Source organism: Melospiza melodia, chromosome 4 (genome assembly GCF_035770615.1).
Source record: "Melospiza melodia melodia isolate bMelMel2 chromosome 4, bMelMel2.pri, whole genome shotgun sequence".
Classification (NCBI taxonomy): domain Eukaryota; kingdom Metazoa; phylum Chordata; class Aves; order Passeriformes; family Passerellidae; genus Melospiza; species Melospiza melodia.
This window is the reverse complement of record NC_086197.1, coordinates 9,860,038-9,886,418: the sequence shown is the minus strand read 5'-3', so window position 1 is coordinate 9,886,418 and position 26,381 is coordinate 9,860,038. Positions and strand designations below refer to the sequence as shown.

The following is a 26,381-nucleotide window of genomic DNA, read 5'->3' as shown; positions in this document are numbered from 1 at the left end:
ATGTACATGTGCATACGTGAACATGGACAAAATATACATGTATGCTTATATTTAGGAAAACCTGCTGTGATTGGCTAGTCTGGCATCTAAAAATCACGGTGTTGGCAGCTCCTGTTGTTTTAACTGGTAAATAGAGTGTTTCCCTCAAACCTGAGGCAAAACTTCAGCAGAGATACCACAGTGTGGAGTCCTCTCAGTGACAGCTCGAGGGTTAGTTCCTTCTGAGGGGACAGTGAAAAGAAAACAAGACCAGTAAATACAGGCCAAGTTCATCCCCAGCTCAGGGACAGAAGCAGCTTGGATTTCTCAGGGCTGGGTGGACACCCTGTGGGCTGCAGTGTTACCAAACTTCTGTTCAGCCTCTGTCCTGTATCTTGTTTTTTTTTTCTTTTTTTTTTTTTTTTTTTTTTTTTTTAATAAGGACAAAGCCTGGAACAGGCTCTGCTGTTCTCCCATCTGCCTCTAGCTTGTCCTTTCCCTAATTATTTAATGCAAAACGTGATGCCTTCAAAGAATGGCATTTCCTGAAAAATCTTTGATCATTTTGCTTTTTAGACAAGTTCATTCCTCATATTTCCTTTGAGAAGGAAGGTTATTGAGTCTTTTTATTCTATTCTCTGGGTTAATCAGGAAAGAACAGTACTAAGTCTCCTCTTGGGGATGAACACCACCACTAGAGAAATGGAAAAGCAGTTAGGTGTTGAGGGGAGGGAGCAATGGCAGGATTTTCTCCAAATCCCTGTCTTTGGAGAATTATACTCCACACAATCAGTTCTCCCTAGATGAGCTATTCTCGAGGCAGAGGGAAAGCCGAATGGTAAGAGCAGGATATGTGACATTTGTTTTCCCCCATCTTTGATGCTGGTGGCAGCACTGGGGTCTGGAAGGTAAACTGAGCTGAATTGGCACCCTCTGCTCAGGTGCTGCTGACAGCAGGGAAAAGCAGAACTGTGCTTAATGAAGCAAGAAACTCTGTGAGCCACTCAGGGGGGATAAGGAGAAGCCTCTACCAGGGACTGCTGCTCCAGTGGATTCCCACCAGGTCCTTCCACATGTTGGATAGGAGGCAAAATTAAAATACAGGATTTTCTGTGTTTGTTTTTTATTCCACTTCCTCCTTGATACTTTTTTTGAAGATAGATCCATTTACAAGTTCATAATATCCAATACACAGTTTAAAACTCCTATGAATCAATGTAATACCTCTCTATAAAACAAGTTTTACTGGGAATATCCAATGGTTTTTGTTTCCCAAGTCATGGTCTTAAATTGTGTGTTAACTCATTCTTTCTGCTCATAATTTAATTAGAGTTGACTTTCTTGAGTATGTGTGTGTTCTGAAAGTATTCCATGGTCACAGAACATAGTCCAAGCTATTTAACAAGAACCTGATAAGATGAATGCAGTAAAAAGATGATAATTCTTATTTCCTGAAAACTGAGAAAACATCTTGAATTTTATGTTAACCACCTTGCTTTGCCTGTTTCTTTTACAGATCTATTTTGTCATACTGTTTACTGTATGTGCCAAACATTTTAAATTCTTTGCATGGAGTTTGTGTGATGTGCAGTGGGTAAATGACCTTTAGATGTTGCTGTGGTGTCTAAATGTGTTTGACTTTTATGTTGAATACACACGTGTAGAGGTTTGTTTGCTCTAAGTGTATTCAATGTCTCCTTCTGCTACCTTTTGAGGAGGATGTTCTAGAATAAATCCTCGCATAAATGTGAAGAAGGTATTTTATCCCTCTATTCTTCCCCAGCCAGAGGGCTTTGCTCAGCTCTGAGGGTTTCTTCATAACTTTCCTGTTTATTTTCTGCTTTTGCTTTTCCATTTTCCTCTTCTGAGCAATCCCTGAATTTTTCCTGATCCCACAGCTGATAACTGAGTAATACACAGTGATAACTGGTAACTGAGAACCTCTGTTACCAATGGGTAAAGAACAACTCCACTTTTGAGTTTTTACTATAACCACAAGAAAAATGTTCCTGTTCCTTTCCACCTTCCCCCAGTGCCTGCTTGAGCCTGTGCAGAAGCATCTCTCCTGCTTGCACATAAAAAGAGTGTGAAGATCCTATCAGTGAATTATTGGGCAGTTCCCTTGAGTCCTGGTTCTTTGAGACAGTCCCTGTTATTTGTCCTTGCTGCCCACCAGGGTTTCAGTGATGTTTATCTGGGGATAAGCTGGAGGCTCTTGCTGGAGTAACTCGTCATTTTGCTGCACTGCTGGTTATGACCCAGAAGTCAGCATTGGGGAAACTCCTACTGTACCATAGCAGAAGTGAGGCCATGTGTTTTAAGTGACCATCCTCGGTCTGTCTGGTCACTTTTGAACCATTTCCCTGCTCGTTTTGTGGCATTGCCATCTCCTCTGGGTGAGAGCTGTTATCTTTCCCTGTGGGTGTGCCGGGCTCCTGCTCCTGCCGGTCTTTTGCTGCCACCTTGTGACATCCTTCCACTGAAACAGGGGATTTGTTCTTGGCAAAGCCCATCTTTGCACTCAGGACTGCTTTTAGTTCGTGTTTTGGCAGCTAAGACTGGTGATGGAAATGACTCTGTAAACTGTATGTATGTTTTAGAGTTTCAAGGTGCCTTTGAGCTGGGTGGGTGGCAGCTGGAGCTCCTCCAGTGAGCTCCTCTGGCAAATTCTGCACTCATGTGAACTGCCTGCTTGCAAGGGCTTGGGAAATAAACTGTGCATGCCCTTTGATGGGATTGCTGTGGGGTTTGGTGGTCTGGGATAGCCTTGGATGCTAAAGGCACTGAAGAGAACCATTTAAAGGAATGGCTGTCATTGCCTTGTTTTAAAGGCACGAGTGCCAGAGCAGTCACGGTTAAAGTAAATTGAAAATGGAGAGCCCCTGCTGAGACTGGGGAATCCCCAGGAATCCAGCCAGGCTGATTATTAATCATTTCAATCCCCTGGAGCTGCTTGCATGTATTTTACTTTTAAGTGAAACTGTAGAGCCTGGCATGAGAAGTGGAACAATGCAATGTTGATAAAACTTGAGGAAGTTTGCTGAAAATATTTCTTGACCCTGAATACAAATAGATGCACACACTCCCCATCCCTCCACTACCCAAAGGGAAATGCTTTAAAACTTTATTCAGGGATGGAGTTTTTTGTTTTCAAAGTATTGAGTGATTTGACAGAAGCCATTTGAGACTTTCATGAGTCGTCCTCCTTGGAGGTATCACAATATTTTGTATTTACAGAGTAGAAAAACATGATAAAATGTCAGATACCAGTTTGTTTAATAACAGCTTGTAGATACTGATTCAGTAGTATCCTGAACATGAGAAAAGTTTACACTGATGGGTTTTTTTGGAGCCCAAATTCAAATTGATCATGTCCTCCAAAGACATGAGTAAGGGAGGCTTTGTGGCTGAGCTCCAAACCTGGCCTAGTCTGGTCTCTCAGCTCAGAAAAACTTTATTAAATTTGCAGAAACTTTATTATACTTGCTCTTGTGTGGGAGATTTGAGGATGGCATAGGTTTTTGTGCATATAAGTCCCTTCCATGAGATAGACTTCTTCCCTTTTCTTCTTTCTGCGTTGTTCATTTATTTTCTTGCGACGTATGAGGCACTGAGGAAATGTGTAGGATGTAAAAATTCATGCAGAAAATATATCCACTTTTATGAATCTGTAGCATAACAGGCTCCTGTCTATAAAACCTTTGTGTGTGTCTGTGAAATTTCTGTTGGAATGCATCTCTTTCAGATTGACTTTTTTGGCATATAAAATGATGTTTCAGGCTCGCCTTGCACAGGCTGACTCTTTATGAACTTTAAACTTAAAGCTTTTGTTCCTCTCTTTTCTAGATAGAGGAGCGAACAGAATTTTTGAATAAATCTGCTCAAAAGAGGTAAAGCAAAGAAACAGTAAGTTCTGTTCAAACAGCAGTGCTTAAGTGGATGGAATAATAATTTTTGCCTTTTTTTTTCTCCTTACTTCCTACAGTGGAATGAAGCCCACCCAGACAACAGCAGTTGTCTCCAAGATTGACAGTAGACTTGAGCAATACACTAGTGCACTTGGGGTAAGTAAATTCCAGTAAATGGATCTTGTTACTAATGGCTTTGGGGCCTTTAATCAGCCTTTGTTTTGCTGTTCAAGAATTGCAAGGGTTTTTGATCACAAACTCTTCTTTAATGTGGCTTCAAGAACAAAGTGCTCAAGGCACATCTGTAACCAACATCTAGAGATGCATCTAAACAAAACCTCAGATTTAGGTCTTCCCTTTCATGCTGTAATTTACTGTTTTGTGAGCTGGCAGAAGCTTTGGGGGGTTCAGCCAGCATCTTGAGTGACAGTCACATCCTCTGCTTGGCTGGTGAGAACCCTGTCAGCACAGAGCTGATGGTCATCCTGAGCAGAGCTGACCTAGCAGCTGATTTAGGAGAACAAGGAACTGGCTCTGTGCTGCTGGCTGCCACCCCACAGTGAAATTCCTTGGCAAAGACAGAGAACCAGTTAAGCAGTGACAAAAGGGACATCAAAATCACATTAAAATGCAGAACTTGACCCTAGGTGATTTTGACAACTGTGGCTAAGAGCCAGAACTGAGGGCTTTTTCTGTCCCCAAGGTAAAATAGGAGATTGACACCACTGTATCCAGCTGCCATCTGACTTGAAATATTTCCTTTGCTGACTTTGATTTGTCCACAAGTTGCCAAATCTGCCTTGCTTTGCAATGAGAGCGAGGCAAAGCATCACTCATACAGGTTCTTATTCTCATCCAATCAATGATATGTAAAATGTTCAAGAATTTTGAAAATAAGAAAGAGGAAGAAGAGGAGAATTTGGCCAGTGTTTTTAGTAACCATACAAAGGACACATTTCCCCCCAAAAACCAGCCAAAAACTCACACCCAATTCTCCACTCTTCAAAAGAACACATTTTTTAAAACATTTTAATTGCTGAGATTTACCCCTAGAATGCTGAGGTTCTGTTGTCTGGGGCAGATGGAGCAGTCTGATGCTGAATGACAGAACAGACTTTCCCCCTGCCCTTGCAAAGGGATTCCCTAGCTCAGGCTTCCAGGAGCCAGGTATAAGCTTAGATTTTAAATCCTTGGATCAGTTGTGTGCAGAGCTAAGGTTTGCCATGGCTTTTAGAAAGGTAATAAACACAAAAATAAGGGAGTGCCACTTTCACATCTGCTTGTATCAAGGGTGAAACTGCAAATCTAAAAGGTGAGAGAGTCTCAGTGGCACCTCTTGAGCTGGGTACTCCTGCTCATCTTTGCATGGCCAGTGCTAGAGCCACATGGAAATGCTGCATTCCCCAGGGTCAAACCACCCTGCAAATCCAGCTCTCAATGCCAAACACCAACTGGCCCCAATTTTTCCCCAGGGCGCCAAGGCTTCAAGACCTAAAGCCTCCGACCTGCACGTTCCGGCCGAGGGCGTCCGTAACATCAAGAGCATGTGGGAGAAAGGGAATGTTTTCTCATCACCTTCTGGGACAGGAACACCAAATAAGGTATGTGTTTAATTAGCCTAACAATTATAAAGAATTATGCTCTTTTTACTAAGGACCTGGCCTAGCATTCATATTCCTGTCTGCTCCTGTTGGCATCACTGGTGAAGGGTATCCCAAAGGATCCCGAAGGCCTCAGAAAGCCACAAGGTGGTGTGGCTGCAATATTGAGTATAATGGAAGAATTCAGTGACCTACTGAGCTCAGTTATGAGACATTCCAGAGCCACATCAGATATCTTAGAAAAATACATCTGGGTCATTCAAGCAGAGTATAAAGAAATTCTTTGAGTAGGGCAAAATTCTTCTGGGGAGCAGAAGAGCTTTGAATAGGCAGGATAGTGATGATATTTTCTAGATAATTCATAGAAGTACTTGTGAGACCTTTATCTTTTCTGTGTAAATCCTTAAAGCAATATTTTCTTTCTATAAATTGATGTGAGTTTCTGGGCATTTATCATAGGCAAAAAGATGAGCTGTAGATTGAAGTGGGTTATTACAGATAGCAATTAAATGTTAGTAATTTGTTCTTGCATTTTAAAGATTTAATGTTTTAAATTTTAGGCCACTTCTCTATTGTATATTTCTTTTGAAAAAAATTAGTTTCACAAGAGGAAAAAAAAGTAGGTTTGAACTGATGTCTCTTCTATTAAGCTAAAGATTTTTGGAGTTTGGGCTTGTGGTAGAAACAGCATGTTTATGTCTGACATTTATATCCTGGGGTAGCAGTAAAGTGGAGATGTTTTTGTCAGTTCATGTATACAATTTTTGAAAATAGAGGGCAGCAACACTGTGTAATTCATAGGGACAAAACTTTCAGATGTCTCTGAGCAAGCCTTAGGCTCAGTGATGACCTCTCTGTTAAACCCAGGCTTGGCTTTGCTTTTAAATCTAAACCATGGTAAACAGGGTAAAAGCCATTCTGAAAGTCTTCTGATTGATTTTTACCATTTTGCAGGAAACTGCTGGGCTGAAGGTTGGTGTCTCCAGTCGTATCAACGAGTGGTTGACCAAGACCCCAGAGGGCAACAAATCCCCTGCTCCAAAACCTTCTGTAAGTAAACTTGGAACAGCCAACTCTTCAGCAGGTGGGCTCTCTCATGGGGCAGGGGGTGCTTCCTCCACCAGCCTTTGGAGGAGCTCTGCTTTGTGTCCTCTTGGCAGCTCACAGCCCTCTGGCTGCTGGCTCCTTGTAGCCAAAAAATGGGGAGGGGAAACAGGGCAGCTCTCACCCTAAAGCGCAGAGAAGCACTTCTCTGGTAGAGGATGACTTTATTTACTGCTAAGCCTTTATTGTGAAAGGCTTACCATTAATTTAGAAATCACCAGCCACAGACCCCAGGCTGCACACTTATACTTGGAGTTTGGCCCTTGCCCTGTAAAAACCTTCCAAGTATGTTTTAAAACACAACTGAAATAATTTAGTTCTTTATGAGCCTAAATGTAACTCCTTATGAAGGCCCTTTAGCCTGCCCATTAGTTCAGCAAGAATCAGAGCAAAAAATGCTGTTCAGGTAATAAACTGGGAATGTGGGAAACAGCAGGAAGAGGTAACTGTGTGGTGGGGAAGGGTAAAGATGAGGAACATAAATATCCATGTTGGAGAATTGTTTGTGACGTTAATGATTCAACTTCAGGATTTTGTTAAAGAACTGATTTCTGCCTGTATCCTTGTGCAGTGTTTTTCTGCCAAGTGTTTTTCTTTTTTCACCTGCCCTTTATGAAAAGTGCAGCCTGAAAAACACTCTCTCATTTCACACTCCTGTTTGTCCCGAAGAGGAGTTTGAAATTTGCAGCATTATCCACCACAGAATCTGCCTCCAGATTTTTCTCTCTTTTCTTTTAAATTGTATCTTTCAGACAATGTAAAACTAATTTCTTGTTTTTCCCTCAGCCAGCTGTTTCTATCTATGTCTTGATTTCCCTCTTTCTCAAATAGATTGTTCTTTCTTCTTTCAATGTCTCTGCTTGAAGGAACGCGCCCTCCTCCTATTCTTCTTCTTTGGGGGTCTGTTTGCTAAGTTGGTCAGGTAAACCTGTTTATCATTGACTATGAAGGTTTATGTGCATCTGTAATGTGTGATTTGTACTTTTATTTTAGTCAGGATAAATGAAAGGGAAGGCTAGAATTTCTTATTTAGCAAAGAACTTCTCACTCTCGTCACATTCCACCAAAGTAATGAAATGTTCAAAGTTTTTGTGACCAACAGGATTCTTGTGGGTTTTGGAAAAATATTAAATTCAAGGCAGAGCAAATATTTCAGTTTTACAGTGAACCAAAGTCACAGATCCCAAATTATTTCAGGACTATGGAAGTGGATTTGTGATGATGTCCCCTGCAAATGGCTTTGTGATAAGGTCAAAATTGCTTTCTTCCTTCTTCTGTTATGATTGAACTGCCTTTTTAAGAAGCAGAATTGGCTTCAAATTTTAATGATCAGCAACCCTGTGGCTGCAAATTATGATCAGTTCTAGGGGTCTCTGCTGGGTGCAAAAATCCCTTGCAGGAATCTCATTTCTGTTCATCACTGAGCATTTCACAGGTTGAAATTCTCATGTGCAGAAAATTTACCTCCCAATGGATGGGCAGTATAAAGCCTGCAGGACCTGAATACTTCCTGAAAAGGAGATTATTTATGTACAAAATTGAGTCTCTTGTTTGCCATGCACAGAGGTGGAATCAATCCAGCTGCCCAGCAGTTTTCATTTTCATTTGCAGCCCTCCTTTCCCCAAGAAGCTAATTGACATTTTTATAGTATTTTGATTAAAGTTGCAATAATACACTCATTTTCAGAGATTACTACTATTCTTTAATCACTTTACCTCATCTAGTTTTATTTGTTTGTTTTTTTGGGGTTTTCTTTTGTTTTTTGTTTTTCTTATAGGCTAGTGATTGGCACATCCTAAGGCTGCAAAGGATGAAATGGAAATGGAAATTTGAATGGATATGAAGGATTATAGTGATAAGTGCTGAAATCTGTATTTAAAGATGTAGAGCGAGATCTGCTCTTCTGTTGTATTAAAACTCAAAATCTGTATTTACATAATTTTTTAAATAAAATATTTTTATTTTGACCTAAAATAACCAAGAAAAGCCACTTTTGAATTCCTCCCTAGCAGAAATACTTTCCCTGAAAAAATGTGGGTTTTTTTTCCTGCAAAAAATTTGATTTTTTTTTTTTGTAAAAATCTGAGGGTGCAGTAACTCTTCACTGTACTCCCTAAGTTGAACATACTGAGTTAAGACCAGTCTGTGCCATATAAAATAAATGCATCAGGATTGTTTTTTGTCTTAAAACATGGATATGTGTGGAGTTGTTTTGTGAAATATAATCCTTTATAACTGATAGACAATGTAATGTTTACCTCTGGTGGATGTTCCTCAATTTCTCTCGTGAGGAAGTGACATTTTAACTTTTTCTTAACAAGTGAAAATATACCTGAACTAATGTTGGTTTCTGTTCTCTGACATTAAAAATACAGGATTTAAGACCAGGAGATGTCTCTGGCAAACGTAATCTCTGGGAGAAGCAGTCAGTGGAGAAGCCAGGTGCTGCTTCTAAGGTAATAACACTTCTGGGTAGTGTTTACAGGATTTGAGTTACTAACCCACCTTTTTATCTATAAAAGAAAGCACAATGAGGTTCAGAAAGCAGTGTATCACTTTCATATTCATGGTTTGCAGAGCTGTGTTATGTGTAGATATCTGGATTTTATTGTTCCTGTTATAAATAGCAATTTTCTGCTATATGGGATATTAATAATGTGTTTTTTCTTTTTCAAACAGGTATCAGCTACAGGGAAAAAATCAGAGACTAATGGTAAGTAATGCCATAATCATATATTCCACCTCTTTCTATAGTTTAATGCATATTATTACATATATATAATATAATATAATCATGTTATGCATAAAATGTTAACATACACTGTTTAATATACTATATTTTAAAATAATAGAAATTTAATAAAATAATTAAAGTAAATTTCATGTATTCAAATATCAACATTAAGATATTAATATTTAAATATGTAATAATTTAATTAATTTAATAATTAATTTAATTTAATAGTAAATCATTACTATTGATATATTATAAGTATATTTAATAAAATTATAAAGTATTTGATGATGTACATATAATAATACAGTGCAAACATTGTAATACCTATTATTATACAGAAACATGGCCACATTTTTGCATAGGTGTACCTGTGTTTTAAAATTCTGCAGCTGTTCATGTTGATACAGAAACCCCTTTTTGCCTTTGCCTTTCAAAAACTCCATTAAAATATCATTGAAACACGAATGGTTAAGAAACTGCTTTTGCTGGAGCTGTGCACTGGTGTCTTTTCAGGGCAAAAATAGTTGTGCTATTTTCATTTTGAAACCACTGGCTGGTGAAACACGACCTAGTTTTACAGAAAGAAATTGGCAAAATATCCCTCATATTTTTTTATTTTTATTTTAAATTTTATTTAATATGTACTTAATTTTTTTTTATTTTTTATTTTAAAGCACTCCAAATAAAGCAAATTAAAGTAATTGTATGGCTAAGAAGCAGTGGGGAAGAATGGAAGTTCACTGACCAATTTAATGGCTTTAAGGATGCTTTGCAGCATCCCTCGATTCTTTGCTAAGAGTGAAATGATCAAATAGAGAAAAACTCTTGATTTTCTATACTTCAATGTGTGCCCACACATTTTTAGTGGTTTTATGTAAAGCCAGATGTATGGTGCACCTGTGAACTTTTATTTTTGGTTGAGAGTTGTCCAAAGCAGAATTGTTTTGCTCCTCTTGTCCTTTTCTAACCAAAGTGTCAGGAGAGGGGTTTTTGGGCTGTTTTCCACCCACGGAAGCAGTCCCAGCACAGGGGTTTGGACAATGCTGAGTCTCTCCTCAGAGGCTGAAATCCTGATTTTTGTCCACCTGGAAATCACCCCAATACAGCAGCAGAGCAGCACCCAGCTCTGTCCTGCCTTTTTACATGTTATCCTAGAGAACTGTGCCCTTTCTGTTCTAGGGATATGTCTGGGTTATTTCAAGCCATATTTAATCTGTCTCTTTCTCAGCAGGTGTGAGACAAGAACCCTAGAAGGCCACTAAAGACGCTGGACCAATCAGTTTGGGGGAAAAAACAAAAAAGGAAAAAGTGCTAAATTGTTCTTTTTATATTTATGTTTACTTACCAAAATGTCTCTTTTTTTTGCATTATCCCAGTTAAAACCATGTATATTAGCACTGTATTTAATAATCAGTCTAGACATTCATCAGAATAGTACTGCCTTTGCACAAGAGCCTTTATTCCTAAAGAAACCCATGCTGTGAAATATATAGACTCTCCTACTGAAAGTCATAAATATGTATCTGAACAGTGATTTCAGCTGGCGTTAGAGGCCGACCCAAAACACATGTAAAGTGAAATTGCTTGGGAAAGGTGTGCAGTAAACCTATGAAACCAATGGTTACTTTTGTAATACAGAAGTCTTTTTCTTTCTGCACTTTAGACTAAGGCATGGAAGAAATATCTTTAGTTGACAATGTAATATTTTCTGTAAGTTGCCCATGTCATGAGAAATACTGCATCAATAACATGTTTTAATTTTTTTTTTGTTTTATACTTTTTTTTTTAAGTATCAATTTTTCCATTCTAGTTTAAGTTAATACCTAAATTTGGATGATTATGTTAGCTGACAGCGGTACTGATATTTCTTTTTGTTGTTAGTGACTAGTAATTGAATGCAATCTAGAATATATATACACACATAGCTTTACAAAGTTTAGCCTAAAGGCACTACTAATGGTAGAATGCTTTAATATGTGCTAGAGTATTATATTTAGCAATAAACATACATAATTAGCCAATATCACAGCTTAAAAAAATAAAGACAAAATCACACACTTTTCTATAGTAAGATTTCATAATTGTCATTAGAGGTATGGTGAGATAAGTATTAAAAAAATTTAAATGTCAGTTGCCCAGTAATGGGTAATTAAAAAGAAAGTATAATTTTTAAAAGAGGAAAAGGTAAGGGTATAGAGGGTCAAAAATAGGTCACTTGTATAAAACGTTGTAGTTTAATTTATATAAAACTACCATAATTAAAAAGAAAAAAAATGTAAACAGAGTTGGAGCTTGTTTCAAATGACTGTACACTAAATCTTGCCATCCATCGGTGCCCTACACCAGGTCCAGGGAAAATGAAGTAAACCTCTATCTTTGTCATGCTTCTTTTTACCTCTCTCCCCTGAATATCCTATTGACAGATGTTTTCATTTGTACATCGTAAACACACGGCTTTAGGACGTCAGCTTGGTTTGGATTTACATGCCCTGCAGTTTAGCATTTTCATCCTACAGTGTATGGGTGGCATAAACTGAGCAACTCAGGCAGCACCTGAGCACATTGATAACAGCTTTGTTGTGCACCAGAACCCCCAGGAGCTCCCTTATCACCACTTCCATCTCTTACAGCCCCTGGCTTCTTCCTAAAGAAGTGTAAATTCCTATTCCAACCCAAAGCTGGGCTCCCCTGCCTGGCTGAAACACCTTGTTTACATGCAGGGATGCACAAAGTTATCTGTAGGGGGGTGAGACTGTGCCTGACATTGCCTGTGGGTTGTCGTGGTTTTTGTTTGGGGGTTTTGTAAACACTCCTCTGAGTCTTTCAAATGCATCTGATAGCTGCAATAAAAACCATTTGTTCAACCAATGTATTCTGAAACTGCATCTGCAATAAATGGAATATTTCCATCAGCAGCCCCTTTTGTTAATGAGCAGGAATGGAGCAGTTGTTGTAAGTGGGGTAGGAATTGTGCTGAGTCCCTGTGAGATAAGGTGAAGAACTCCTAGGGATGTCACTCCTGATGCCACAAACCAGCTTGGATTTGGCCTAGCAAAATCTGAAAAAAAAAAATTTGAATATGAAAATACTTGAATTTGAATATATTTTTAGAGCAATTAACTGTGAGGCTGTCTCAGGGTTTGCTTTGGTGATTTTTAAGAAAAGTTTTTTTCTGTGCTTTCCTTAGATAAAGCCAGCCTGTGTCTGAGTGTAATGTCCTGGGTGCTGCCAGCAGAGCTGCAAAAATCTCAGTTCATGTTTGAGACTCCCAGTCTGGTGTTGGAGGCAGCCCTTGTGTTCAGCTGGCTGGGTTTTACTGTGAGTTATCCCTGCCCATGATGCTGCCTTCAGCTTTCCCCAGGAATCACACAGGAGCTCAATTTCTGGGTGTTCAGAGGAAGGGTTGTGTGAGGAAACCTTTGTTCTTTAGGTCCTTCCTAGACCTCAACCTTGTTTTGAAGAATAAGCCACAAACTGATTTGTATGTCCTAGTACAGAAATTATAGAAACTTATTTCTATCTGTATTTAAATTTTTTAAAACCCCAGACTTTAGAAAAACTATATAAAACAATTTAAGGACCACACTGATCAACTTTTGTCGTTGATAAACTTTATTCATATAAAATTTTAAAGCATTAGAAATACTCTATGAAAATCACAAATATATTAAAAAAGCAATGTAATTAGAGCATTCTTTGACAGTGACTCATGAGCCAGTATGACTGACCACTCTGGAAGTAGCATATAAAAAGTTCATGTAAGTCTCTGGTTTTTTGTTAAGTATGTCTCTAATTACCCAGATAAAAAGGAAGGAAAAGGAAAAGGCATTGTCTTTTTACTACTAATCAAAACCAGATTTCTGCTAAGCATCTTTACAAAAACCCCACCCTTATTGCTGCATTCTTATATCAGTTAGTGGTCTCCTCCTTAAAAAAAAGGAGGAAAAAATAACTGCTCACAACAATTATCAGGTACAAAAAAAGAAATGAAGATGAAGTTGCAGAGCACATCTAATCTGGAAGGAGGTAAACGGAGGTCCTGCAGGAACCACCTGCATTTAATACTCTGCTTTGAATGGGTAGTCCTTGTGGTTGACAGCTCTGAAAAGAGAAAGACAAGACATTATTCAAGCACTGAAGAAAGGATCCTGAGCAGCATTTCCCTTTGCAGCCTCCCTCCCCAAATGCCAATGCACTCTGCAGGTATAATTAAACTGAACACAGGCCTGGAGAAAGCCCCTGGAACACCAACATGCTGGAGGGAACACTCCAAATGAATCTCCCTCATGAAGATCCAGGACATGCCTCATTCAAGTTTAAAGTTTTGGTTTTGGTCATGTATGTTTTCAAGATGGGGTGTGTGAAAATACAGGCAGAAATAGGACAAATGGATAGTAAGGATAATAAGGAACATACTGGGTCACTGGAACTGCCCTCCAGTTCCTGTTAAAGCTGAGGATGACATCCATCTCCTTTTTGGACAGTTCAAAATCAAATACCTAGCAGGAAAAGAGAGAAAAAAAAGCTCCTTTTAGTTAGGTTTGTAAGTAATTAGCTCCTAAGTGTGCTTCATGCACTTAGGACTTGAGGCAGGAATGCATTAAGCACAGTTAAGCAATCCTTTTATTTCTCAGGCAAATAAGAACCCTCGAAGTCATCAAGACAGTCCTTTTGTTTCTGAGCTGCTGCTCATACCAAAGTCTTACATTTCTGGGTGGCTGAATTCCAACACTGCTGCACTTTGGGTTGTAATGCACACAAAGACTTTATGTGCTCAGGATGTGTCACAAATACTGAACTGGAGGTAAATTTTCTGCTCCCAGAGAGGGCTACTGGGTATCAACTGCAAATAGTTGCCTCACAGGTCAGCATCTGAAGAGTTATTGATAGGGGTTCATGGGAAAAATAATCTACAAACCCTGTCACCATGGATTGAAAGCAATACAGAGGTATTATATAAGATGCCACACCTTATGAGCAAACATCCAGCTAAACTTCAAACTTCAGTGCCAAGGGGAGCCACAGCCTCACACTGATACAAACTCTAACAGGTCTGGTGTTTGTTCTTAGCTTTTTCTCTACACCCTAAAGACTTGTTAACCTTTTCCCCAAGGGCAAGTCCAAACCTGGGGCAGCCCTGGTGTAACCCATTTCTCTCCCAGCAGGTACAAAATGCTTCTCCCCAGGTTTTCAAATCTCTGTACGCCCATTCCAGTGCCTCAGGTGCTGCTTGGAAACACAGAGGGGCTCTGGGTGTGGGTGCCCATCCTGCACAAAACCAGGCAACAGCATTTCCCAAGGGAATTTCACCTTCATGTTCTCCTCAACACGGTGAGGTTTGTCAGACTTGGGAATGACAATGATGTCTCTTTGCACCAGAAAGCGGATCAGCACCTAGGAAAGAACAAGGAGCATGAACACTGAGGTCCCAGGAAATCTATGCAAACACATTTTGTGGATTTTATTTTCTTTTAATCTACAACTTATTTTTCACTCTTTGGAAGATTTCCACTTTGCACACAGGATTTTGATATGCCAGGATTTGCTCATGTATTTGACAGAAGACTGGAAAACCATATTTTCTTCTAGCCTATGTTGTTTCCACACTGTGGCTTTTGCAGGATTTGTTTTGGTTTTGTTTAGGGTAGTAGCAAGGGGAGAAAAATGATGATGCTCTGGCTTGTATTATGTGAGTGCTCAAATTCAATGAGCATAATGACACCACAGATTATTTTGGGCTCACAGGTAAGTACTCACAAAGGTTCAGCTTTTGGAAGTCCATAAAAGGAAAAACATATTTACAGAATTTAAAAGTTCCCCCTCCAAAAATCCAACTGTTGCATTCATGTTTTCATCATGCTCTGCCTTAAAATATGAATGCATGTGAACATAGGGCTTTGTTTGAAGTGCAAGTTCTGCACACCCCAGGCAACAACTATTTGTGTGACTAGCAAACTAATAGAAAGAAAAAATTCTTAAATAATCAAGCAATAATTCCTTGTGAACACAAGCAGATTGGAAGCAATCAAATATGTCTCCAAATTACAGGACTCTTCTGAAGAATAAATTAGCTGGAGAAAGGTATAAAAATTTAGGAAGGTGAACACCTGAGGTAAGCATATGCCATTCCTGATCAGTCCAACCCAAAAGCTGGCACTCAAGACCTCCTTGAAAATTAGCTGATAATTTTTATGAATGCTCTTAAGAACTTGGGCAGAATGAAGAGTCATTAATTTGACTCTTCAGATATGAAGAGTCATACATTATAATGTATATCTCTAGAGAAAGTAGCATCTGCTGGGACTGGCTTGTAAAATATCCAAGGAGGAGCAATGGTTTGCTCTGACACCTTACCTGGGCAGGGCTTTTATGATGTCTGGCTGCAATGTCTTTAATCTTGGGGTCATCCATAAGTGTGGGCTCCCCTGGTTTAGCCCTGTTAAAAAACAGAGACGGTGGCAGTAGAAAGGTGATGGCTTCCCTGTAGGAGCCTTACATCATGTGATAATCTGCATCAAGACAACAGAACTTCTCATTTTAACTGTATCATTTACCTAATTCAATAGTAATAATGATAATAATAATAATGATAATTATTATAATAATAACAATAATAACAATATAACCTCCCTAGTTCAACTGCAGTGTTTTGTGTTCAGAAAGGCTGCAGAGCTCTCTTACCACGGGCGGTTAGGAGAGCCCAGGGGGCTGTAGGCTGTCACAGCAATCCCTTTGGATTTACAGTACTTGACCAGCTTCTCCTGGGTCAGGTATGGGTGGCATTCCACCTGCAAGCACAGAAAGATGGTTGATGAAAGAGGCAGACCTTGCTGAGATGCAGAGCATCACATTTTAAATCCTCTTGGGTCAAAGAAAATGTGAAGACTTGACTTCCAGTATCATGATTCAAATCCATCTTATAAAACAGTTATTAAAGTCACAGAATCTAGAGGATAGAGCTTTCTCATGTATTACCCACAGAAAGCAAAAAATAGATGAGAACAGTGTTATCTGTGGAATCTGAGCAATAAGCCTTCCTGGACTACTGCAAGGGCAGGATTGCACTGTCAGAGGGGCAGCTCAGAATGCCTCAAGTTTATTCTCTGCTCTGATGCACCCAACCTCTCCTTGCCTCAAGGAGCCTCTCTCATTCCTGAAGAAGCTTGGGGAGGTGATCTGAGCAAACCTAAGGAAGCAAGCTCAGTTTGCAAACAGATGTTTGGGTAAAACATCCAGCAGGAGCTCCATGGGGATGTGCGGCTCAGCTGCCGCAAGCCATGGCACGGCCACAGGGCTGTGTCTGTGCTCCTCACGTGGCCCTGTGCACACACACAGCTGTCTCTAACACTGCGGCTTCACCACCAGGCATGGTGACGTGAAAAACGTGTACAGTGGTTAACTTACACCTGAGCTGGTGTGGGGATTCCCCTGGGTACTCCCCATCTGGAAGAGATGGGCATTCAGCACCCTCAGCTGCGTGCAGAGTGTTTTGGAAATGGAAGAAAATCAGAAGATCCCTAAGCTGCTGCTGTCCTGTGATTACATTCATGAGGTATGTGGTGAGAATTTGTTATGCAATTGTACTCTTCAACCTCCTTTCCATAATGAAGTTGAGTGGTTTATTTTGAAATTATTTTGAAGTTGAGTGGTTTATTCATTATGATGTTGAAAAATTAGTAAGTCCTGTGCATCCCTGTATAGTCCCGTGCTGGTGCAGAATCTCCTAGTGGGGATTTTGCTGAATATATTTAAGATTACTCTAAATATATATTTTTTATATATATAAAGAGATATTTTTATATAATATATTATTATATTATATATATTATTTATAAATACATATTATATACAATTTATAGAATATGTATATTATATATTATATGAATTTAGGTATACTCTGATTATATACACACACATATATATTCTAAATAGATTTAGGAATGCTTTTAAGTGGAAGGTCCCAGCCTCATGGAAAGGGGATCTAGGCAATCCTCAAAGTATGGATTCCAATCCTAATCCATTCCATGATTCCAACCCTAATCCATTCTATGATTCCAGACTGCAAGGTTAGCTGAGGAAGGAAAAGAAAATTCTCACCTGGTTCATTACAGGCTTGTGTTTCAGTCCTGGTTTGTTCAAGATTCTTTCAATCTGCTCATGGTTGAAGTTGGAGACTCCAATGGCTTTTACCAGGCCAGCATCCACCAGCTCCTCCATGGCCTGGTGAGTAAGGACAACCAAGGTGGGTGTGAGCTGGTGATATTGCTGTCAAACTGCATTATTTTATTTCTCTCAAGCTTGTGGCAAATGAACAAACAACTCTAGATTAGATTACATAGAAGTATCTCAGTTCATAAAATAGAATCCTAACTGTATGAATGCCCAGTAAATTAGCAGCCACACCTAGATTAATCTGAAGGGTTGGTTCTACCATTGTGTGTATCCAAATGTTTTAGGAACAGTAACTAGAGTGCTGATAGCTTCCTTCTCTTTAGCCTTACTAAAACCAGCCCCTTCTTGCTCCCCAAAACAAGAGATACAAGCTGGCTGAAATACAATTTCGTGTGGCTGTCCTTCACACCCAAACATATCCCTTAATTTAATTTTGCCCACAAATCTCTGCTCCATCTTTAGAGCTGAGACTTTCTCTGAAGAGCAAATAGTGACTTACCTCCCAGGTGTCCAGGAAATCTGTGTCACTGGGAACACTGTGCCCCTTGTCATCCAGGGGATGCAGCTCTTCACCAGCCTGTTAAAGCAGATAATACACAGACTTTTTAAAGTGTTGGATTTCCTACAGTGTGCCGGCACTTTGGACTGCATTTACAGCGAGTTAGCAGGTTGTTTAAACATCTTGCATAACTAAAAATGATGCTTGTCCATTAGTATTCTCTTTTGGATGAAGGCCATATTTTGCAAAATGAGTCCCTGCATGCAAAGAGTGTGGGGATTAGTAATAATTATGTAACTTTGGCAGGCCTGGAGAGGGGACTGACACTGCACAGCCCCTTTATTCTAGTTTTTTATTTATTTCACACAGATGTAGACTGGGGGAAGAAACACATTCCTTCTGTGCTACGCTTCATTTTTCACTGCTGGTTACTTCAGGCCAAGCCAACATCCCTAAAAATCAAGATGTTCATGCTCTAACCTGTGCTGGTTACCAGAGGACCCAGGGTGCTCACATCCACACCTCATTCCAAAAGGCATGAAAAGCCAGACCCCTGTGATAAAACACACTTAATTCTTGCTACCACAGGGATCAAATGAACCCCAAATCCCAGCTGTGTGACGAAGATGGCCCCAGCAAAGATGAGAGAACTCAGTGTGTTCGTGGGCAGGAAAGGAGGAAAGGTGTGGAGAGCAGGAGTACCTTGAATCCCATGGGGAAGTGCATCAGGTAGAGGTCCAGGTAGTCCAGCTGGAGGGCAGCAAGGCTCTTCTGGAACCCTACCTTCACCAGGGACTTCTCATGGAAGGTGTTCCACAGCTGAGGGAAGAGAACAAGCGCAACTGTCCTGACTGTCACTTTACTGTCACTTGACAGGGCAGACCAGAGCACAGAAGCTTCTCACTTGGAGGTGGGAGGAAAACTCCCTCCCCACTGAAGTCAGTGCATGCTGAAGATGAGGATGTGGCATTTCACTGTTAAAGGCAGGACAAGCAGACCCCAAAGCCAACTGTCATGAAGGTGGAGTCAGGATTCCCACTTATGAGAAAATATTCTTAGGTATAAATATAAAAATCTGGCATCGGACGCAGCAAAGCTGTCAGTGTTACAGTTATTTTTTTCAGCCTAAATTTTGACTATTGAACAGCTCATAGATACCTTCATTCTGTCCCTTTTAGCTGGGACAGAAAAGAGGAGAGAATGGAGAATGGTTGTCAATTTTACTTCATTTTCAAAATCAAAATTCAAGTAGTTTAAATAGAAGAGCAAGTATTATTAAAAGAAACCATGTTCTTTAACAAAAACAAAGTTCAACATGAGAAGTCTTAGTTATACTCTTATATATTTAGTTACATAAAGTTTTCTGGTTTTGCTGGTGAAAACCCCCAAATTTTTTAGCTGAACTGTTCTTTTTGTTAAGAAGAACATCTGGGACAAGTGAATGAGATAAGGAACAAAGAAGACACCTATAAAATACTTTGATTTCTGCTCCCTTTCAGAGCAGAAATCAAAGTATTTTATTTCAAATTTTTCATTTGAAATTTCAAATTTTTCGTTTGAAATCTCTGTTATGTACCATTTGTACATAACAGAAATTTCAAATGTCTTGCTTAGCGCTGATTAATCCAGACAACTATCTTGCCTTTTTTTTTATCTTACTTTTTCCCCCCTTATCTTGGGTGTGTCCAACTGAACATCCGGTACAATTGACTTAATCGATGTCAGGAAATTATTGGATAATCAATAGCTGTGATATCTTTCCTAAGTTCTCAGCAGTTCCTGATAAAGCCGAGTCCAAATTGCAAATATAGGATGAGATGCAAATACACAACAAGAAAACCATGAAGTGAATGTCAGAGGAGGGAATAGGTCCCTATGCGACTTTACAGCTACAACAAGAGTTTCTCTGCAAGAAAAACTAAATGCCCCAATAATCCTGCATCCTTGTACCTTAGTGACAATGAAGAGGTCTCCCCGTTTCACAGCTCCCTCCTTGATCTTCTGCTGCACCGCGTTCCCGATTTCATTCTCGTTCTGGTAGAAGTAGGCGCAGTCGAAGTGGCGGTAGCCGGCATCGATGGCAAACTTCACCACCTCTTCCACCTTTCCCGGAGGGGCCTGGGGGCAAAGAGCAGCCAGCCATGAGCTCTGCCATGTCCTCCTGGCAGTGACATCTCACTGCCCCCCTTTTCCAGCTGCTTCTGGGGTTTGCTCATCACCTGCATTTCATCGAAACGCGATGGGGTTTCCAGGCGCAGCGGCGTTTCTGCAGGAAGGGGTTTATTTCTGCAAGACCTCCAGCTCTGCCGCTGCCAGCAGCGCAGCCCGCACTGTCATTTCCCCTCTTTGCTCACCGTGTTGCCCAAGCAGTTTCGCCATTTCACCTTCCCCGAATCCTCCCGGCCAGGGCGGGTCCGTGCCCCGACCCCATCTCCGACCGCGACCCCATCGCGGGGCTGCGGGCGCTGCCGCTCGCTCTTTTTGCTCCGTTTCTTTCTTTCATTCTACACCTCCTTCCACCGTCCCCAGCCCCTAACTTCTATTTTTTTCTGCCTTTTCCCCCTCGCCCGTTGCTCCCCGCTGCCCCCCCTTGCCTGGCATCCCGCCCGGTTACACAAGCGGCCGCCATCGGCCCACGCAGGGCACGGATCCCGCTCTTGGAGGGCTGCTTCCTTCTCTGTTTTATTGTTTTTATCTTCATTTCTGCATCTCCCGCCGCATCCCCACCCTGCCTCCCTCCTGCGCCGGTACCTGCCAGGTGCCCAGCCCCAGGGCGGGTATCTTCATCTTGTTGCTGAGCTCCACGCAGGGGATGGCCATGGTGCCGCTGTCCGTCTGTCCGTCCGTCGCTCGGAGCCGCTATAAGCACCGGAGCCGGCCCGGCCCCGCCTCGTCCCTCCCCGCCTCGTCACCGGCCGCACACACGGGATGAGATGGGATGGGATGCCCGAGAACCTCTGAGGCTGCAGGGAGGCTCGGGGATGATTTAGCTATTTGTTGGAAATGAGGAAACCCAGAGCAAAATGTCTCAGCAAAAAACCCAGAGCAAAATGTCTCAACAAATCCAGAGCAAAAGTCTCAGCAAACCCAAAACAAATGTTTCAGCAAACCCAGAGCAAAATGTCTCAGCAAAAAACCCAGAGCAAAACGTCTCAGCAAAAAACCCAGAGCAAAATGTCTCAACAAATCCAGAGCAAAAGTCTCAGAAACCCAAAACAAATGTCTCAGCAAACCCAGAGCAAAATGTGTCAGCAGCCGAGCTGGCGCGCTTTGCACGCGTTCTGCTGCAAAGAATCAGCAACCCTGGAAGGTCTCAAAAGGTGTATGGATGTGGCACTTGGGTGTCACTCTTGTGCTGAGAATGACACAGGAACAGGCAGTGTTGTAGAAAGCAAAGAAGGCTTATTCGAGAGAGCCGTGTGGTTTTTATAGAGTGGTACGATGCATTCTATTTAATTGGCTAGATAACAAAAACACCTTCCTCGCTGTCCTTGAGAAGAACAAAAAGATGAAGTAGAAAAACACCACCTGCAGATTTTTTGTACTTAACAGGTTATCACATCCTTACAACTCCCTGAGAATTCTCATAAGCTGCTGTGAGAAATGCATGCCCTTTCTTTCTCTCTGTCCCATGGCATCCACGCTTGGGGACATGGGTTGGTGGCAGATGTGATGGGGACTGGTTGGACTCAACAACTTTGGAGTCTTTTCCATCTCTAATCAATCTATGGTACCACAGCTGGCAGAGCTTGTGGGCTGCCATGAGAATTTTTGCCCAAGGCAATGGGGGCCCATTGAAGGATTTTCTCCAGTGGTGGCGAATGGACTGAATTTTTCATATTTTTCCTCAAAAATATTAGGCTTGCCTGTTGTTCAGAGAAGAATTCATTAAAAGGGAACGCGGCCTTACCTTTGAGCTCATTTCTGTGTTCCCTGTCTCTGCAGAGGGCTGGGCTCCCTCCCAGTTAAAATTTCACCCAATTAAAATTTCACCCACTGCTGGTAGGGTGTCAGATGCTGCACGAGGGATTTGTGATGACAGCTTGTCAATACAGAGTCCTTTTGTCCAATAACCCCCCCCCCCCTTCTTTTTGCATAGGGTGAAAAGTTGTTGTAGTTAAGATGGTCACAATATAGAGCCACACTCCTGTTTAGAAGGCTGCAAACCCATTTTTCTTATAACATGCATGCTTTTTATACATTCTTACAAAACTCAGGAGTTTACACTTTATTCATTGGTCAGGAAAGACTAACAAAGTGCTCATTGGAATAGACAGTTGCAGGTTTCTCTTATTTATCCTTCTTTCTTTCTTGGTTTCTATGTCAACAACCTTGGTAGGAAATTCTTTCAGGGGTAAACTTGGATCCTGTTATCAAACTTCCCTCTGGCTCACAGAATTTGCTGTAAAACCTCTTCCACAAAAATTGATATTTAAAGGTGGCAGGAGACTCTGTATGAGTGCAGTGCCTCAGAAATGAAGAGGCAGAGCCTGGAGGGACTGGGCTGCTTGGCTGGCAGCTTTCTGGAAGAAAAGATGCTTCACACCATGGAGCTGATGTAAGTTCAACACCCTTCCTTAGGCATCTCACATGTCACAAGGACTTTGTGTTTAGTTGTCAAAGCAGGGATGCTTTGCTGCTTCAGTCTGCTGTTTTTCTTTTCCTTCTATTGCTATAAACTCCTACTTGCTCACTGCTGATCCCTGACTACTAATTTAAATGCTGTGGAAGTTCCACTGGTGTCATCTTGTATGGTGTAAGCCAGAATTAAATATTTTATACTTACTTTTCAGTTTTTGCCTACCAAAATGTAGAAGCAACCATGAATTATTGAGCCAGTAACTGTGATGTTTGATGTGATTTGTTAAAATTTATGTGCATTTTCATTATTTAAACTGCTTTTATGGGACAGTCTTTTCAGTTGTCTAGCAAATTCATGTTCTGTGTTTAAATATAAACAAAATCTCTTCCTGGTTTCCTTGGCCTGGTTTCTAAGCCTTAAGCAGGCTTTATTGTCATCTTCCTGTTGCCTTGGATGTCATCACACATTCCAGAATGGGAAAAAACCCCAAACTGATATGAAGTAGAGACAGAGAAGCAGGGAATCAGATTTTTCAAAATGGCTGATAATTCCAATATGGTCAAACTGCAGGAGCGAGAGGAGGTGTCTTCTATTGAAAACAAATATGAAATAACACATAGATCATACAACCCCACCCAAAACAAGAAAAAGACAAAGCTACTGTGAGAGATGTGATGAATTTGATAGAAAAGAAAGATGTTAAAATAAAAAAAGGAAAAGAAAGTCTGTTGAGATTTTATAAAATTAGTAATGGTACATTGTTTTTGAGGCTAGAAAGGACCACACTATTTGTGTGGTCTTACACTGATCTCCAATTACATTGAAAAGATTTTATACCAAAGCTATGTCATATCCATATTGCCTAATTTTTTATTAAGGGCATTTGGGTGCTACAGCAATAGGAACTGATTAAAATTATGTACAGATTAGACTAGGAAATGCTGAGATGGAGCTATTAATTGCTATTTATGGCTTTAATTGCAATAAATCTTGGTGTGGAAGGTACAAACCCCACATAATTTCCTCTTTTTTTTTTAACCCATTTGTTTAACAGAGCCATCAACAACTTTGCTCCCTATAAATTTTTATTTGAAGACATTAATGATTTTGGAGTGAACTTCCTGCAGGCCAGGGAGGAGCAGGGAGAGATTTTGGCAACTCAGCCCCAGCATGGGCTGGCAGAGCAGAACTGCTGGAAGGACTCTGATACGTGTACAGACTTTTCTATTCCAACATTTTTTTTGTTCTGATTTCTTTATCTGTACGAAGAAAGGCAACTCATAATTCAGAGCCACATAAAACCTGACTTTATGAGGGTTTAAAAGGCTTTAATTGTTTCCTAACTGCTATTATTTGCTGGATGCAGAGTGGGTGGTGGCTGGAGCCCATTCACCTCAATTTTTAGCTGAGTCACGGTGATTTCACTCCTTGCAGAGCCTGGCAGCTCCCTCGGGCACCCTGCCCTGATATTTAATGAATCAGAGCCTGCAGGCACAGGTGGAGACTTGTCCAGAGCCTTGTTAATCATGCCCATGGGTCGCTACCGCCTGACTGGAAATTTCCTAGTGTCTGATTCGGAGCTGTCCCTCCTTTGGAGTGACTTTTCTAGGGAGTAATGGTGATCCTGCATGGCAGATTTTGGTGTAAGGCAAAAAAATGCAAATCTCGTATGTGGGCAGTCCAGTGGGAGTGTTTTGTCTGGACAGAATCATATGTGGTGTTGTGAGGTCCCCAGGATGAGATGAGAGATGAGAATTTGACACCAAGCACTCAGAAGGCTCATTTATTATTTTATGACATATATTATATTAAAAGAAATGGTATACTTAAACTATACTAAAGAAAGAAAGAGGATACATCAGAAGGTTTGACAAGAATGAATAATAAAACCCGTGACAGACCCTGACACATCTGGACTGGGATTGGTCATTAAGTTCAAACAATTCACATGCTGGGTAAACAATCTCCAGACCACATTCCAGAGCAGCCAAACAGGGAGAAGCTGAGGCTTCTCATCTACCCAGGAGAAGAAATCCTGGCAAAGGGATTTTTCAGAAAATATCACAGTGACAATCACAGAACCATAAAGGCTGGAAAAGATCTCCAAGACCATCAGGTCCAGCAGTTAGAAATGAAAGTTTTTAGGTAGAAAGTCCCAACATGAGTCAGCCTGGCTGATAGGGTTCCTTGGGGAAACAATTTGCATTGTTTTCCTGAACTAATAATGCTGAGGAGCCTAATACAAATGTTTATTCCTGCATGGCTGACAAAACATTGCAATGTATTGATTGCAACACCAGTGAAACAGCAAATGTGATTTTTTTAACTGCTAAGAAGGTAAGTATCACTATTTATATTTTAGTAAACTTGGGTTTTTTTGCTGTGGATTTAAAGGCATACTGGGCACCTTTTCAGGATATGCAATGGGTGAAGATTGAGACACAGCGCAGAATCTCAGAATGCTGAGATGGGAAGGGACCGCTAGAATTCATCTTGAGCCTCTTCCCTGCTCAAGCTCAGAGCTGTGTCCAGACGGAGACACCACAACATCTCTGGGCAAACTGTGCCAATGGTCAGTCACCTTTGGAGTGGAAAAATGTTTTGTAATGGTAGAGGAGCCTTTCTCTGTGTCACTTTGTGCCCATTGACTCTCATCTTGGCACTGGGCACCACTGAAAAGAGCCTGGCTCTGTCCTCTTTGCACCTTCCCTTCAGGTATTTATGTACATTGACAAGAGCCCCCCTTGAACCTTCTGCTCTCCAGACTCAGGATCCTCAGCTCTCTCAGTCTCTCCTAACAGGAGGGAGGATTCAATCCCTTAATTAATTATTTCATTATATAATTCCCTGTGCTTTGGCTGAGTCACCTCCCTGTCATGCCCTGGGCAGCCCAAATCCACCTTGTGGGATGCCTGTGGCACCCAAATTTTTCCTTTTTATGCTATAGCCTGTCCCAGTCTTCAGCGTGTTTGTGAATTGGTGCATGCTGTCAGCCTGTCTCTAAAAACAAAATTAAACAAACCCTGGTAACTTCAAGCAGGAGAGGTCTGCTCTTACTGAGACAGATCTACTTCTGACAGTCTTATTTGCACAACATCATGTTCACGGATCTGACAATGTCAGTAGGAAGTGGTACATCAGCAGTGAAGAAAGTTTATATGTGAGAGAAACATCTGTAGAATGCTTTGGTTGTTTCCCTCCTCAGTGAGTGCATTGGACTCAAATTTATCAGCAAGCTGTGGATTTTCAGTACTTAAATAATTTCCCTGCAGCAGCTGCCTTTGGAGTGGTTGCAAGACACCAATTTTACTAACAATGAAGTGAGACTTTTCACCAAAACTCTGAGGGCAGGGTTAGAAATTCCTTGGAAAGAATCACCAGAGCTGTGTCCACTGAATCCCAAGCTATGTCCTGTTCCTCCAGTATGGTGGTGCCTTTGCTCCCCTCTCCTTGGGGCTGCTCTACAACCTTTGGGATTCCTGTTAGGTCCTAAGTGAGGCCTTTTGAGCTCTCCTGGGCCACAGTGGGCTGTGCCAGCGCCTCTCTGTGAGTGGAATCCTCTCAGAGCTCATGAGCCCTCAATTCTGATCCTTGGAGGGCTGTTCCAAAAGCTGATGACGGCCTGGGCTGATAACTCCATTCCTCCACCCACTGAGAGATGCAAAGGCATCAAATGTGAGTATTCCACTGCAGTCAAGGGGAATTTTTAACAGGTACCTTTGTACAGATAGATATAGGTATCTCTGTTTATGCTTGCATCTGAATTAATTCAAATATCCTCTCCGGTAGCAATGGTGC

The 26,381-nt window shown here is 41.0% G+C and overlaps 2 protein-coding genes across 8 annotated transcripts in view; one reads left to right on the top strand and one right to left on the bottom strand.

Annotated features, from left to right (window-relative positions):
• The window catches only part of CALD1 (caldesmon 1), a 162,698-nt gene extending 150,453 nt beyond the window's left edge, over positions 1 to 12,245 (top strand). For 6 of the 7 annotated variants that reach the window (XM_063153792.1, XM_063153785.1, XM_063153786.1 and 3 more), the window contains 7 exons: positions 3,826 to 3,869; positions 3,965 to 4,043; positions 5,360 to 5,488; positions 6,443 to 6,538; positions 8,969 to 9,049; positions 9,273 to 9,306; positions 10,559 to 12,245. In XM_063153792.1, the coding sequence (XP_063009862.1) occupies positions 3,826 to 3,869; positions 3,965 to 4,043; positions 5,360 to 5,488; positions 6,443 to 6,538; positions 8,969 to 9,049; positions 9,273 to 9,306; positions 10,559 to 10,581 (486 nt within the window). In that variant the 3' untranslated portion in view covers positions 10,582 to 12,245. The remainder of the gene's footprint in view (positions 1 to 3,825; positions 3,870 to 3,964; positions 4,044 to 5,359; positions 5,489 to 6,442; positions 6,539 to 8,968; positions 9,050 to 9,272; positions 9,307 to 10,558) is intronic. The other variant, XM_063153789.1, reaches the window with a different exon arrangement.
• Positions 12,246 to 12,924: 679 nt separating this feature from the next.
• LOC134417057 (aldo-keto reductase family 1 member B7-like) lies at positions 12,925 to 20,910 on the bottom strand. Its single transcript, XM_063153793.1, has 10 exons — positions 20,753 to 20,910; positions 19,952 to 20,119; positions 18,704 to 18,820; positions 18,002 to 18,079; positions 17,428 to 17,550; positions 16,012 to 16,118; positions 15,685 to 15,766; positions 14,641 to 14,724; positions 13,747 to 13,829; positions 12,925 to 13,431 (listed from the first exon to the last, which is right to left on the bottom strand). The coding sequence occupies exons 1-10, from the start codon at positions 20,819 to 20,821 to the stop codon at positions 13,389 to 13,391; spliced, it is 954 nt and encodes a 317-aa protein (XP_063009863.1). The 5' UTR covers positions 20,822 to 20,910; the 3' UTR covers positions 12,925 to 13,388.
• Positions 20,911 to 26,381: the final 5,471 nt, after the last annotated feature.